General features: G+C 33.5%; 1 protein-coding gene across 1 annotated transcript; it reads right to left on the minus strand.

Moving 5' to 3' along the window:
* Nucleotides 1–547: 547 nt before the first annotated feature.
* LOC106413891 (xyloglucan endotransglucosylase/hydrolase protein 15) lies at nt 548–1,835 on the minus strand. Its single transcript, XM_013854625.3, has 3 exons — nt 1,452–1,835; nt 1,186–1,379; nt 548–1,080 (listed from the first exon to the last, which is right to left on the minus strand). Exons 1-3 carry the CDS (start codon nt 1,725–1,727, stop codon nt 681–683), a joined length of 870 nt encoding a protein of 289 aa, XP_013710079.2. The 5' UTR covers nt 1,728–1,835; the 3' UTR covers nt 548–680.
* Nucleotides 1,836–13,001: the final 11,166 nt, after the last annotated feature.

The following is a 13,001-nucleotide window of genomic DNA, read 5'->3' on the forward strand; positions in this document are numbered from 1 at the left end:
CTAACAGAAGCTATTCAACCGTTAACAAGCTAAAACAACGTTATTTTGATTTATTTTTTTATTTTTATAAATATGTTCATTATGGGATGAAAAAGACGTAGTTTGTCACTATTGAAATTGTTGAGGGTTGAGGATGTATTTGGCATTGAGTATTTGTTCGGATTGTATTTGGCACGACTGAAATTGTTGGGGTTGAAATTGACATTTTTCCCGGAAAAAAAAATCAGCCTCTTTAATTTCTTACTTTTATTTATTAATACAGTTTATTCAGATTATGATTTGTGTTTTATTTGTATGTTAAACCACCTGTTAGATTTAGGGTTTTTTCAAAGAAATGATGCATTGTTAGACTGAATTGTTTGTTAAAGAAATGATGCATTATTGGATAATTTGACCATATCACATGTCAATAGAGTCCTTTGCGATCATATTTTAGCAAGTTGCATATAACAAGAAGTGGTTGTTAAAATGTTTACTACATATGTTTGTTTGTGATCTTTGTGTCTTCCTAATTTGAAGCGTTTGATTCGGTTGTTTATATTTTAAAAGCAGGAAATAGATTTATTGACCTCGAGAATGTACAATGGAAACATAACAAAGAAGAAACAAATCTTTAGAATCAAAGAGAGGAAACTGCAACAAGCAGACACATAATCATATGGGATGTTTATTGTTTTTCATTAGACTCTTGACCTCCTGCACTCAGGAGGGAATCCTCTAGGGAACCTTTTGAGATCAGAGCAATAATTATAGATCATGAAGTATTTCTGCACCCATCTGAGTCTCCTCCTGCCATATGCATTGAGCTCATTTGCCGTTTGCAATTCACTATCACTTAAAGAAGTCTTGAATTTGGGATCACATCCTGAAGAGACAGTGCAAGCCGCAGCGTTGAATCCTCTGTAGTAAGCTGTGAAAGGAGCCTTGGACCAGTCAGTTTTTACCAGACCGCCTCTTGTAGCCCAATCATCTGCATTCCACAGACTCGAGTAGATCATCATTGGTTGGTTCTTTGGGAAAGGAACACCAAGCTTCTCTGCATTGTTGAACACTCTTATAGGCAAATTTTCCACCAAGAATCTGCACAGAGAGAAGAGTAACAACAACAAAAAGTCAAGATCTCTTTTGTAGTGTCATTGCATCTAGAAACAAAGTGTTGAAGTGAGAGATGGATGGAATCTTTACATGATGTGTTGTGGTCTCCAGACAATAGAGTAAGTGTGGAAGTTCTTGGTTGGGTCGAACCAGAGATAGAACTGTTGTTCTCTGTTGCCTTTCCCTTGAGCAAAGACATTGGTGTGAAGAACATAAGGCTTACCTGTCTCATTCCCTAGAAACTCGAAATCTATCTCATCATGCGTTGCTCCTTGTGACGACAACTGCAAATTTTATTAACATTTTAGAAAGAATTTATTCAAATTTTTGTAACAGTGTAAGTTTCGAGAACGTACGTAGTAAGTAGTGACGGTACCGGCTGAGTTACCGGCGACGAGTTTAAGCTGCATATCGATACGTCCGAATAGATACTCTTTCTTGGATTTGAACCCCGACCCGGAAACCCGGTCCAGAGACAGAGACAACATGTTTCCTCCGTTGAAGATTTTCCCCCTGTGGTCACCCCACGTGAGGTCGAACTCATTGAAGAAGTTGCCTGAGTAGGCTGAACCGAACATCATTACCAGCAGAACAGCCACCATGACGGTGGTGAAGCTCGAGCTTTGACCCATTTGGGTTTTGATAGTAGAAATGAAAGTTGAGGGGGTGTATTTAGTAAGATTTGAAAGTAAATAAGATGATGGGAGCTTTATGTTTTGGTGTGAGATGGTTTTTGAGAAGGGGGATATGAATATATATAGCTGGAGCCTGCAGAAGTCTCGGGAAGCTAAACTTCACCACAGTTCGTTTTTTTTTAACATATACTCTTTGATTTATTTTTGATCTTTTTCAATATATTATATTTCACTGTTACAAATGTTTAATGCAAAGTCCATTATTCTTCTATGGATCTAAGTTTATGAGAAGTATTGATCAAGTCCCATGACGGATTTTCATGTGGAGTAGTAGTAAACTCAACCGGTTAGCCCAAAGTTTACATATCAATTACACAATTGCTAATAAAGAATCTCATATTCTGAAATGCCATGTCATTTTTTTAGATATGTTTCTTATACAAATTATACATGAACGCTACACATAAGACTTCAAAATGGGAACTAATCAACCACTGACCTACCATAGTGTTGGGCAAATTTTGTACATGTGAATGAATTGACTGAGTTTGAGGATACACTTGAAACCATTCCAGTTACTTATGGAGTTCTTTGAGGGCTTCTTCAAATGTTTATTGCATTATTTAAAGTCATCATTAGCATTTCCTGTAATCTCGTGAAAGCCTACTAATAAGATATGAATGAAATTTTTATAATGTAAAGAAAATAGAGAGAATGAAAGCTGTCTAAAAGAAAGACAACAAAAAATTATGTGAAAGTACTTGGTGACTAGACTGGTGAGTACGACGCAACCACTCAGTGGAAAGCTGTTGCCAGCTCTTCTGCTTCACCAATTAAACCTCCAGCCTAGACATGGGCATCCGGGGTCCCAATCGGATTTCGGTTTAGTCCAATCGGGTTTCGATTTTTTGGGTTTATCAAAATCAGCCTCATTCGGATTATATGAAGATTCGGTTCGGGACCGGTTCGGGTTCTATCGGGTTCGGGTCGGGGTTAGTAAATCTTCAAAGAACCAGTACAACCCGATGTACTTTCGGATTCAGGTCCCAATCAGTTCTTCGGTTTAAATGTATCTGATTTATATCTACTTCGTAACCAAAAAATAAGTAAAATCGGTTCTTCGGTTTTAAAATACTTGATTTGTACATATTTTGTAACCAAAACATAAATAAAATCGGTTCAAAAAAAAAAAGGAACATCAAATATGATCATTCAAAATCAAATGAAAGGTAAACATAGTTATTGATCGAAAGAAAACCAAATAAATGAAAGCATAAAACGAAAACAAAGTTCTCATGAAATAAAAAACATTATTCAATGAAAACAAAACCAAAATCTAAAAACTTCAACCTTCAACCATCAATTTTCATATAATAGGTAATTATTTTAGATATTCAATATCTTTTGAATACATATTAGGAATTGAGATCATGTTTGGCACAAGTTATTTTGGGAATTTTGAATGTTTCGGATTCTATCGGATATCCATTTAGGTTCGGGTTCGGTTCGAATAATACCCATAACCCGAAATACCATAAAACAAGATCCATTCGGTATTTATACCGGGTTCGGATCGGTTCGGATTCATTTTTATCGTATTGAATTCGGTTCAGGTTTTCGTGTTCGGTTTATTTGCACAGCCCTACTCCAGCCACCGTTGCATTTGTCTCTTCTTTTTTTTTTTACCTTTTTTCTTTTAATCTACATTGAAATGGATCACCAAAACCGTTGTCTTTTAAATTGTTACTGTGTTAAAATGATATTTTAGATTTTTACACAATAATATTGCTTGTTTTTTATGGTTTAGTTTTAATTATTTTATAATTTTATTTATTTTCCAATAAAATTCTACAAATCATATTTTACATTATAATACGTATTTTAATATTAAAATAATAACATGCATTAATTAAAATTTAAATATTAACCTCACAAAAACTTTTTATAGCATTCTTCTTTTAATTATAGAGGAAAATTTATAATTACATAAAATTTGAAAGTTTAGTAGGAATAGATGCCGCTTGGATATATATCGAATCCTCGGGATTTTCATATTTTTGAATTTTTGTGCTCAATCTTATACGCTCCATTCAATTGTGTATATTAGTCTATATTTTCGTCGGATTCAACTATTACTTCTTCAGTTTCGGATAATTTTGTAACTTAGTATGAGACATATTTTGGATCCATGCTCTTTTAGATTTGTTTAATACTTCTTTAGATTTAGATTTAGATTTTTACATATTGGATCAAAATGATTATAAAATTGAATATCTGAAATATTCTTATTTAAATTTCAATTACTTATTGTGGATACTAATTTTGATTTTCAGATTCAGATTTTTTTAGTTTTGAATTCTACTGGGTATCGATATACACAAAATACTTCTAAGCACTTTTAAAATTAGGATCGGATGCAGATTCATATTGTTCGATTTGAATTTAGTTCGTATTTCGGATACATCTACCAATCCCAAATAAATATTTTATTTAAGGAAGGGGGTAGGTAATAAATCATTGTGTATAGTGATAAACAAGGACAAATGTTTATGGAGAACCATATAAATGATTATGTCCTGCCTCTTGTTTCAGGCTCTAATTACGGATTTTCCATTCTGCAGATTGGCAGAGCTTTCCCATGCATTATAATTGAAATCAATCAAACCCATTGTTCTGTATTGAACTCTCTCTTTTCTTATAAAAAGGTTATAATGAAATGAGAAAGTGGACAAAACTAAAAGGCAAATAAATAATGGGAGTGACAAGCTGGCATGGACATGGCGTCTCTCTGTACTTTGGTTTATATCCTGTCTAAGTTTTGCCACGTATCACTTCCCTCGTACCTTCTTCACGTGTGACTGTGCCGTAAGGTTGTCTTCGGTCTCTATCTTCCAGCCCGCATGGGCATCCCATCGAGTAAAACTTCTCGTAAGGCTGGTTTTTTTGCTAAGTATGTTAATGTCATGGTGGACGTTCGGGTACCCATTCGGATTCGGTTCGGATCTAATCGGGTTTCGGGTTTTCGGGTTTAAAGATTTCAGCCTCATTCGGGTATTTCTAAATTTTGGTTCGGGTTCGGTTCGGATCTTTGCGGATTCGGTTCGGGTTCGAATAATCCATTTAAATTATTTTTAAAATTTTAATATTCATTATATGCTTAAAATTTCTCGAAATCTATAAAACAAAATAATATATTACATATAAATTTGTATAATATATGTCAAGATACCTAAAATTAACATATAAATTGGTTTGATTTGAATATTTGGATTGAAAATCAATAGATATTTCAAGCATTTTGGTGTTTTGAATATTTTAGTTATTTTAGACATTTACTTTTGACTATTTATGTATATTTTCAAGTATTTTAGACAACTTAAAAGTATATTATATATTTTGGATGTTTTTAACATATATTAAATCTAAAATTAAGTAATATATTTAGGTATATAAATCTATTTCGGTTATATTCGGGTACCCGAAATATTTCGGTTCGGGTCGGGTTCTGTTTCAGTTCTTTAGATACCAAAATTTTGAACCCGTTCGGATATTTAATCAATTTCGGTTCGGGTTTGTTACTACTTTTTTCGAATCGAGTTCGGTTCGGATCCGGGTTTTTCATAAGGCTGATTGTATATTCAAGAATAGAACGATACTCACTTCACTTTTCAAAACAAATGTATTGAGAAAATACAAAAGGAAACACAATTAGCGTCTTATATATGTGGCCTTAATCAACATTTATTTAAATTTCCGTTTTTTTTTTTTACTTTTCCGTTTAGCAGTCTATTTTTTCACTTTAGTAGGTAACATTTCATAGGTTTGTTGAATAAACATCAAGTATACACAAAAAAAAAAAAAGAACACGATATCTCATGCTTTCGATTCGAGCTTTGAAGCCATTGATAAATTGTAAATTGTAGGCGAGTATTATTAATTCATTAGAGCATATTAAATTTCATGCATGACCGGTGGATTTTGTTTGAATGTGTGCATTTAAAGAGGCAACACATTCTGGTTATTAAAAAAGATTTTAGGGAATTTTAAAAGTATATGGTTCCTGAAATAAATAAATGAATAGATAGCTGGCAAATAAAGGAATATGGATATGGTGGTGTGGTCCAATCAAACCTGATCAACTCCAAATGCATGCAGATTCATGGAATGGGCAAGTCATTCGCATAGTATGTGTATGTATAGAGATTCATGATCACATCAAATATTATTTTTTTGGGATCACCGATATTGGCCTTATTTCACCAAACTTTTAATCGTTAAAAATAAAAAAAGTAAAATATTATTTAAAGTTAGTGTTATTGAATCTATGAGTTTCAAATGTATTTTGAAATCACTATTAGAAATATTTAGCAAAAAAAAACTATTATTGGAAATATACCAAATAGTAAATTTGACGTATTTTGGTAGAACTTATCAATTACAATATCAAAATCTAAGTTATTGTTTTAGATAAGATTTTAAAATGTTTTAATTCAAATCTTAATTTTCATAATGAATTTAAATTATCTAACAATCATTATTTTCTTTAAAAAAAATTGCAAATTTTATATCGAATATAATTTTCTCGTAATAATTCAATTTTATTATTATTTTGAAAAATTTATATCTTATTCATCTTAATAGATTATAATTAAATGATTTATGTAATATATAATATATTCTACCAATAATATTTTTTTTATCAGGGTCGGATCCAATATGTTCAGATAGAATAATTGAACAGGGTTATAGTTATCAAATTTATATTAAAATTTTAATTATTTATAAATATTATGAATTTTAATTAACTTGAAACTATATAAGATCAAAGTCCGACTAATTTGGTAGAGGGTTATTATCGATGAATTAATCTGAGTCTGTGTTTTTTTAGTGAGGCATTTCATCTTCGTCTGCCTACGTAGTACCGATTTAGTTTTTTTTTTTTTTTTTTTGCAGAATAAAAATCTATAACCTACATATTTATGTTTTTTTAATATTAACATATTTATGTTTTGCCCAAATTCTTCTTCTTATCATTATACTATAAATATTTAGTTATAAATATAGGGATTTATTGATTTTATAAGATTTACTAATGCATATCATTTATATACTAAAACACAAGTCACTTGCCTAATAAAACTTTAACACGGGGATTTTGTTTTCAAAAAGAAAAAGCAAACAATGCCAATAAAAAACTCTCGGTTCTCATCTAAAACTGCAAGAAACTAAATTTCTAAATTTTCTCAGACCACCACAAGACAAATTATTAACCTCAACTTTCGACACGTTTCTTGCTTCTAAATTTTCTCACATCACGTTTTCAAACGGTTTCAATTTTCAACTATTATACTCTCTCTGTTCCTGAAAGAAAGATTTTCTAGAGTATTCACGCATATTAAAAATATAATAAATGTTTACAATTAAATTTATTATTTATGTTATTATACATTTTTCAATAAATATCAACCAATAGTATTCAACCAATTCAAATATCTTCAATTAATGTTTCTTAAAAGTATACAACTTTTAAGTATTAACTACTAAAATTACCTTAAAATTTTAGAAAATCTATCATTTTGGAATAAAAAATAAATATAGAAAAACCTACTTTCGGGAACGGAGGTAGTATAACTTTAAAGCAACTATTTTTTTACTCTTCATCTTTTTTTCCCTTAGTTTCTTTTTCATCTTTCTTCTGGTGTTTAACTTCTCAGTGTAGCAAAAATCTACCCAAGTTTATGTATCGCTTTTATTAGCATCTGTTATTCTCTATTTCTCAGTTTAACACTCTAATGCTTTAAGTTTTGTGCATGATTCAAGTTGAATATCATATTTAAGAATATTCGGGTTCCAACTTCATTCTTAAAAAAAACCAGAGCTTTGTCAACAACTTAGAAAAAAGTAAATATATCTGAAACTACGTACTATGTATAAGTTGAGGATTTACAAATTTGTTTGTTATGGTTTACAATAATGCTTTCTTATAACATATACATTCAACTATTTTAATAATCTGTTTATAAATATGAAGTATCACTAATTGAAATTTGGAATAAAACAGTCGATTAGTATACACAGAGAAATTTGGAAGAAACTAAATTTCTAAATTTTCTCAGACCACCACAAGATAAATTATTAACCTTAACTTTCAACACGTTTCTTGTTCCTAAATTTTCTCACATCACGTTTTCAAACGGTTTCAACTTTCAACTATTATACTCCCTCTGTTCCTGAAAGAAAAATTTTCTAGAGTATTCATGCATATTAAGAATATAATAAATGTTTACAATTAAATTTATTATTTATGTTATTATACATTTTTCAATAAATATCAACAAATAGTATTCAACCAATTCAAATATATTCAATTAATGTTTCTTAAAAGTATACAACTTTTAAATATTAACTACTAAAAGTACCTTAAATTTTTAGAAAATCTATCATTTCGGAACAAAAAAATAAATATAGAAAATCATACTTTCGGGAACAGAGGTAGTATAACTTTAAAGCAACTATTTTTTTACTCTCCATCTTTTTTTCCCTTAGTTTCTTTTTCATATTTCTTCTGGTGTTTAACTTCTGAGTGTAGCAAAAATCTACCCAAGTTTATGTATCGCTTTTATTTGCATCTGTTATTTTCTATTTCTCAGTTTAACACTCTAATGGTTTAAGTTTTGTGCATGATTCAGGTTGAATATCATATTTAAGAATATTAGGGTTTCAACTTCGTTCTTAAAAAAAAACAGAGCCTTGTCAACAACTTAGAAAAAAGTAAATATATCTGAATCTACGTACTATGTATAACTTGAGGATTTACAAATCTGTTTGTTATGGTTTACAATAATGCTTTCTTATAACATACATATTCACTTATTTTAATAATCTTTTTATAAATATGAAGTATCAATAGTTGAAATTTGGAATAAAACAGTCGATTAGTGTACACAGAGGAATATGAAAGAGATCGAGAAGAATCTAAAAATGCAAATTCAAAACAAGTAATCTAAAATGTGTTCTTTTATTTTAGATTGAACATTCATTTTACTACTGGATTTGGATATCAAATGTATGTAGAAATATTTTCAATACTGTTTAATGTTTTTTTTCAAATTTATTATATCAAAAAATAAATGCAAGCAGAAACTACTGCTTAGCACGGGGTGGTAATACTAGTTCTACTAAATAAATGTACGTTTAGTAATGAAATCAAATATAATCAGCTTGCCAATAGTCTGAAACGACTCAGCTTATAGTATTCGTATTCTACTCGTTCAAAAATATTTATATTTTCCAGTCGAAAAAGAGCCTATGATGACCATAAGTTTAAGCTTACGAAGTGTGTAAAATTTTATTGAGACAATGAGCTACATACTCAAAGTGGAGGTGCAAATCGAAAGATTGCCTATGACGTGAAATAACTGATTTGGACCTCCACATATATTTAGCTATATTGATATACTTTACACATATTCTATAAATGCCTAGTAAAATAATTAGAGATAATATAATTACGAGGAAGGTCCACCGTAACCTAGCAACATTTTAAAATAATCAAGATACATGCATAAGCAAACTTTATTTAAAGAGTACCAAATAACAGATTGCAACAGTCCATGGTCATAGAGTTTAAATTAGGTAGGAAAATGTTGCTAAGATTGAAGTTTCAAGTTCCTGAAGAACTTGACTAGCAACTGCTTCGCTGATTTAGGTAGAACAGGGTTGGTTATGGCTTAACACCCATCGAGGCCATGCAAATGCATGGGCTTCAAGAAGGAGCACAATCATGACGGCTGCATAGAATAAAGTGGAGATTTGATGAGCTCCTTTGCACCGTGAGACAGTAAAAGGCTTCAACGGTGTGTCGGCTAATGTAGTTGATCATTACCACAAAAACCCATAACAGTTGCATACAATGATGAAGGGTTAAGCGAGTGGGTTAGCTACTGTTATATTATGTTAACCGGTAAGAGAAGATTACAGTGGCTAATGTAGAATTATTTTCTTGTGGGGCAAATCTTACATAAACTTAAAAAGTATAGGTAAAAATGTTATTTACTAAAAGAAAAATAATCAAAGTTTAAACATATTTAACAAACTTTGAAAATTTTGTGGGGGCACTTGCCACCTTCTTGAGCAATGTAGATTCGCCAATGAGAAGATATAACGATGATAAATAGCCAAGCATTATTGGGATAACCGACCAGTCTACCATATTAATATCAGAAAACTGTTGGATTAAGCTTGAAGACAAAAGAAGCTTAGAGATAAACATGAGACCTAATCCTATTGTGATATGGACTTAGAATATATTTAGGAGTTATCTAAATGTATTGTTTAATAGGATTAAGAAATAATAAACTCTATATAAGGAGACGTCAAGTTGTGACATAACGTATAAGAGTTTAGAGATTGAGAACTTGAGTTTTGAGATATTTTCTCAGGTTATAATAAGAGAGTCATTCTTGTTTGCATCTTCGAATTCTATATTTGGTATCAGAGCCTTACAAAAATCAATACCTACTTGATCTACATACGGCTTATTGAGAATGGGGGATCTTTCAATTGTGACAACACCGAATTTGAAGGAAGGAAATCATTCTTCCATCAAGTGCCCGATGTTGAACTCGACAAACTACACTGTATGGGCCATACGAATGAAGAACGTGCTGAGGGTCCAGAAGGTGTGGAGTATCGTCGAGACAGGAACGGATGAAAATGATAAGAACGATATGGCAATCACTCTGTTGTTTCAGGCAATTCAAGAGGCCTTAGTGCTACAAGTTGGGGAGTTAGATACAACTAAGAAGGTGTGGGACGCTATCAGGACGCGTCATATTGGTGCGGAGAGAGTGAAAGAGGCTAGACTGCAGACTTTAATGGCAGAATTCGATAGATTGAAGATGAAGGACAGTGAGAAGATAGATGACTTCGTCGGCAAGCTATCGAAAATTTCTTCAAAATCTCATGCCTTAGGTGAAGAGATTGAAGAATCAAAACTTGTTAAAAAGTTTCTGAAGAGTCTTCCTCGCAGAAAATTTATACATATAGTAGCCTCTCTTGAACAAGTTCTTGACCTCAAGAACACAAGTTTCAAAGACATTGTGGGACGTCTGAAAGCTTATGAAGAGCGTATCCAAGAAGAAGAAGAAAATCAAGAGGAGAAGAGCAAACTGATGTACTCTAATACAGAGCAACAGTCCAATCGTGATTATCATGAGGAGTATAAAGGAAGCAGAGGAAGAGGAGGACGGTTCAATAGGGGCAGAGGCCGTGGTCGTGGGGGCAGAGACACGTCGAGGATAATGTGTTTCAGATGCGATAAGATGGGCCATTACGCCTCTCCCTGTCCAGATCGTCTTCTCAAGCTGCAAGAGGCACAAGAACATGATAAAGATTCAACGCAAGATGCAGATGAGCTCATGTTGAATGAAGTGGTATTTCTAAATGAAGAGAAGGTGATGCCGACCTGTGGAGAGGACAACATGTGGTACCTTGATAATGGAGCTAGTAACCACATGACAGGAGATCGTAGGTACTTCAAAAGGATCGATGAAAAGATAACAGGGAAGGTCAAGTTCGGAGATGACTCACGCATCGACATTAAGGGAAAGGGCTTGATTGAATTTGTCGACCAAAACGGAGAAACAAGGACAATGTGTGATTTCTACTATATACCAGACCTGAGGAGCAACATCATTAGCCTTGGACAGGCCACTGAAGCAGGCTGCGACATAAGATTAAAGGGAGAATGCTTGACAATGCATGACCAAGCTGAGAAACTACTTGTCAAAGCAACAAGGTCAAGGAACCGTTTGTATAAAGTTCGGATGGGGATAAAAGAAACAGTGTGTCTATTGTCCACAACGACAAGCGATTCGAGCAGATGGCACGCACGATTAGGACACGTGAACATAGATGCAATCAAGGTAATGGTTCAGAAGGATCTTGTGATCGGAGTACCTCAAATCAACTTTGAGAAAGGGATATGTGGCTCCTGTTTGCTTGGCAAGCAAACAAGACAAGTGTTTCCACAAGCAACTGCATATAGAGCAGACAAGGCTCTTGAGCTCATGCACGGTGACCTGTGTGGACCAATATCTCCGAGCACAGCATCTGGAATCAGATATGTCTTTGTACTCATCGACGACCATACTCGTTACATGTGGACGATATTCTTGAAAAAAAAAGAGTGATGTGTTTAATAAATTCAAAGTCTTTCGAGTAATGGTGGAACAAGACACATGACACAAGATACAAACGCTCAGAACTGATAGAGGAGGTGAATTCGTTTCAACCGAATTCAACGCATACCGCGAACAAACAGGAATAAGAAGGCATCTCACAGCCCCATACACACCGCAACAAAACGGGGTTGTAGAGAGACGCAATAGAACGATGATGGAGATGAATAGAAGCATATTGAAACATATGCGAGTTCCTAACTACCTATGGGGAGAGGCAGTGAGAAACACGACATACCTTCTGAACAGAGTTGCAACCAGAGTACTTAAGGAGAAGACACCATACGAAGCACTAAGAGGAAGAAAACCGAATCTCAGTCACATTCGAGTTTTTGGTTGTATAGGCTATGCAAAGACAGTAAAACCTCACCTGAAGAAGCTCGAAGACAGGTCTCGAATGCTAGTCCATCTGGGGACAGAACCAGGGTCAAAGGCATATCGAATGTTTGATCCCCAGGATCAAAAGGTTGTGGTGAGTAGGGACGTCGTCTTTGATGAAGCAAAAGGGTGGAATTGGAGCCAAAACCAAACAAATCAACACGAGGCTGGAAGTTTCAAAATAGCTATTGGAACTTATGGAAACCGTGGGATACACGGTACTGTCGAAAGCGAAGCTAAGATTGATGAAGAGACTGTCGGGAATGAAGAAGCAGAGCACCATGACATCATAAGATCCACTTCTCTTGGTAATGGAACCGAAGGTGATGAGGAAGAGATGGAGACAGAGACCACATTGAGAAGATCACAGCGTCAGATCACCAAACCGAAGTACCTTGAAGACTATGTGCTATATCTCGCAGAAGAAGAAGGAGAAATACTGCTCATGGTTCTAAACGATGAACCAAGGAACTTCAGTGAGGCGAAAAGATCAAAGGATTAGACTCTAACTTGTGAGGACGAGATGCGTTCAATCATTGAGAATGGCACTTGGACGCTCACAGATCTTCCTCATGGAGCAAAGGCAATTGGCTTGAAGTGGATCTTTAAGCTCAAGCGAAACTCAGATGGAAGCATTAAGAAACATAAAGCT

Source organism: Brassica napus, chromosome C8 (assembly GCF_020379485.1).
Source record: "Brassica napus cultivar Da-Ae chromosome C8, Da-Ae, whole genome shotgun sequence".
NCBI lineage: Eukaryota > Viridiplantae > Streptophyta > Magnoliopsida > Brassicales > Brassicaceae > Brassica > Brassica napus.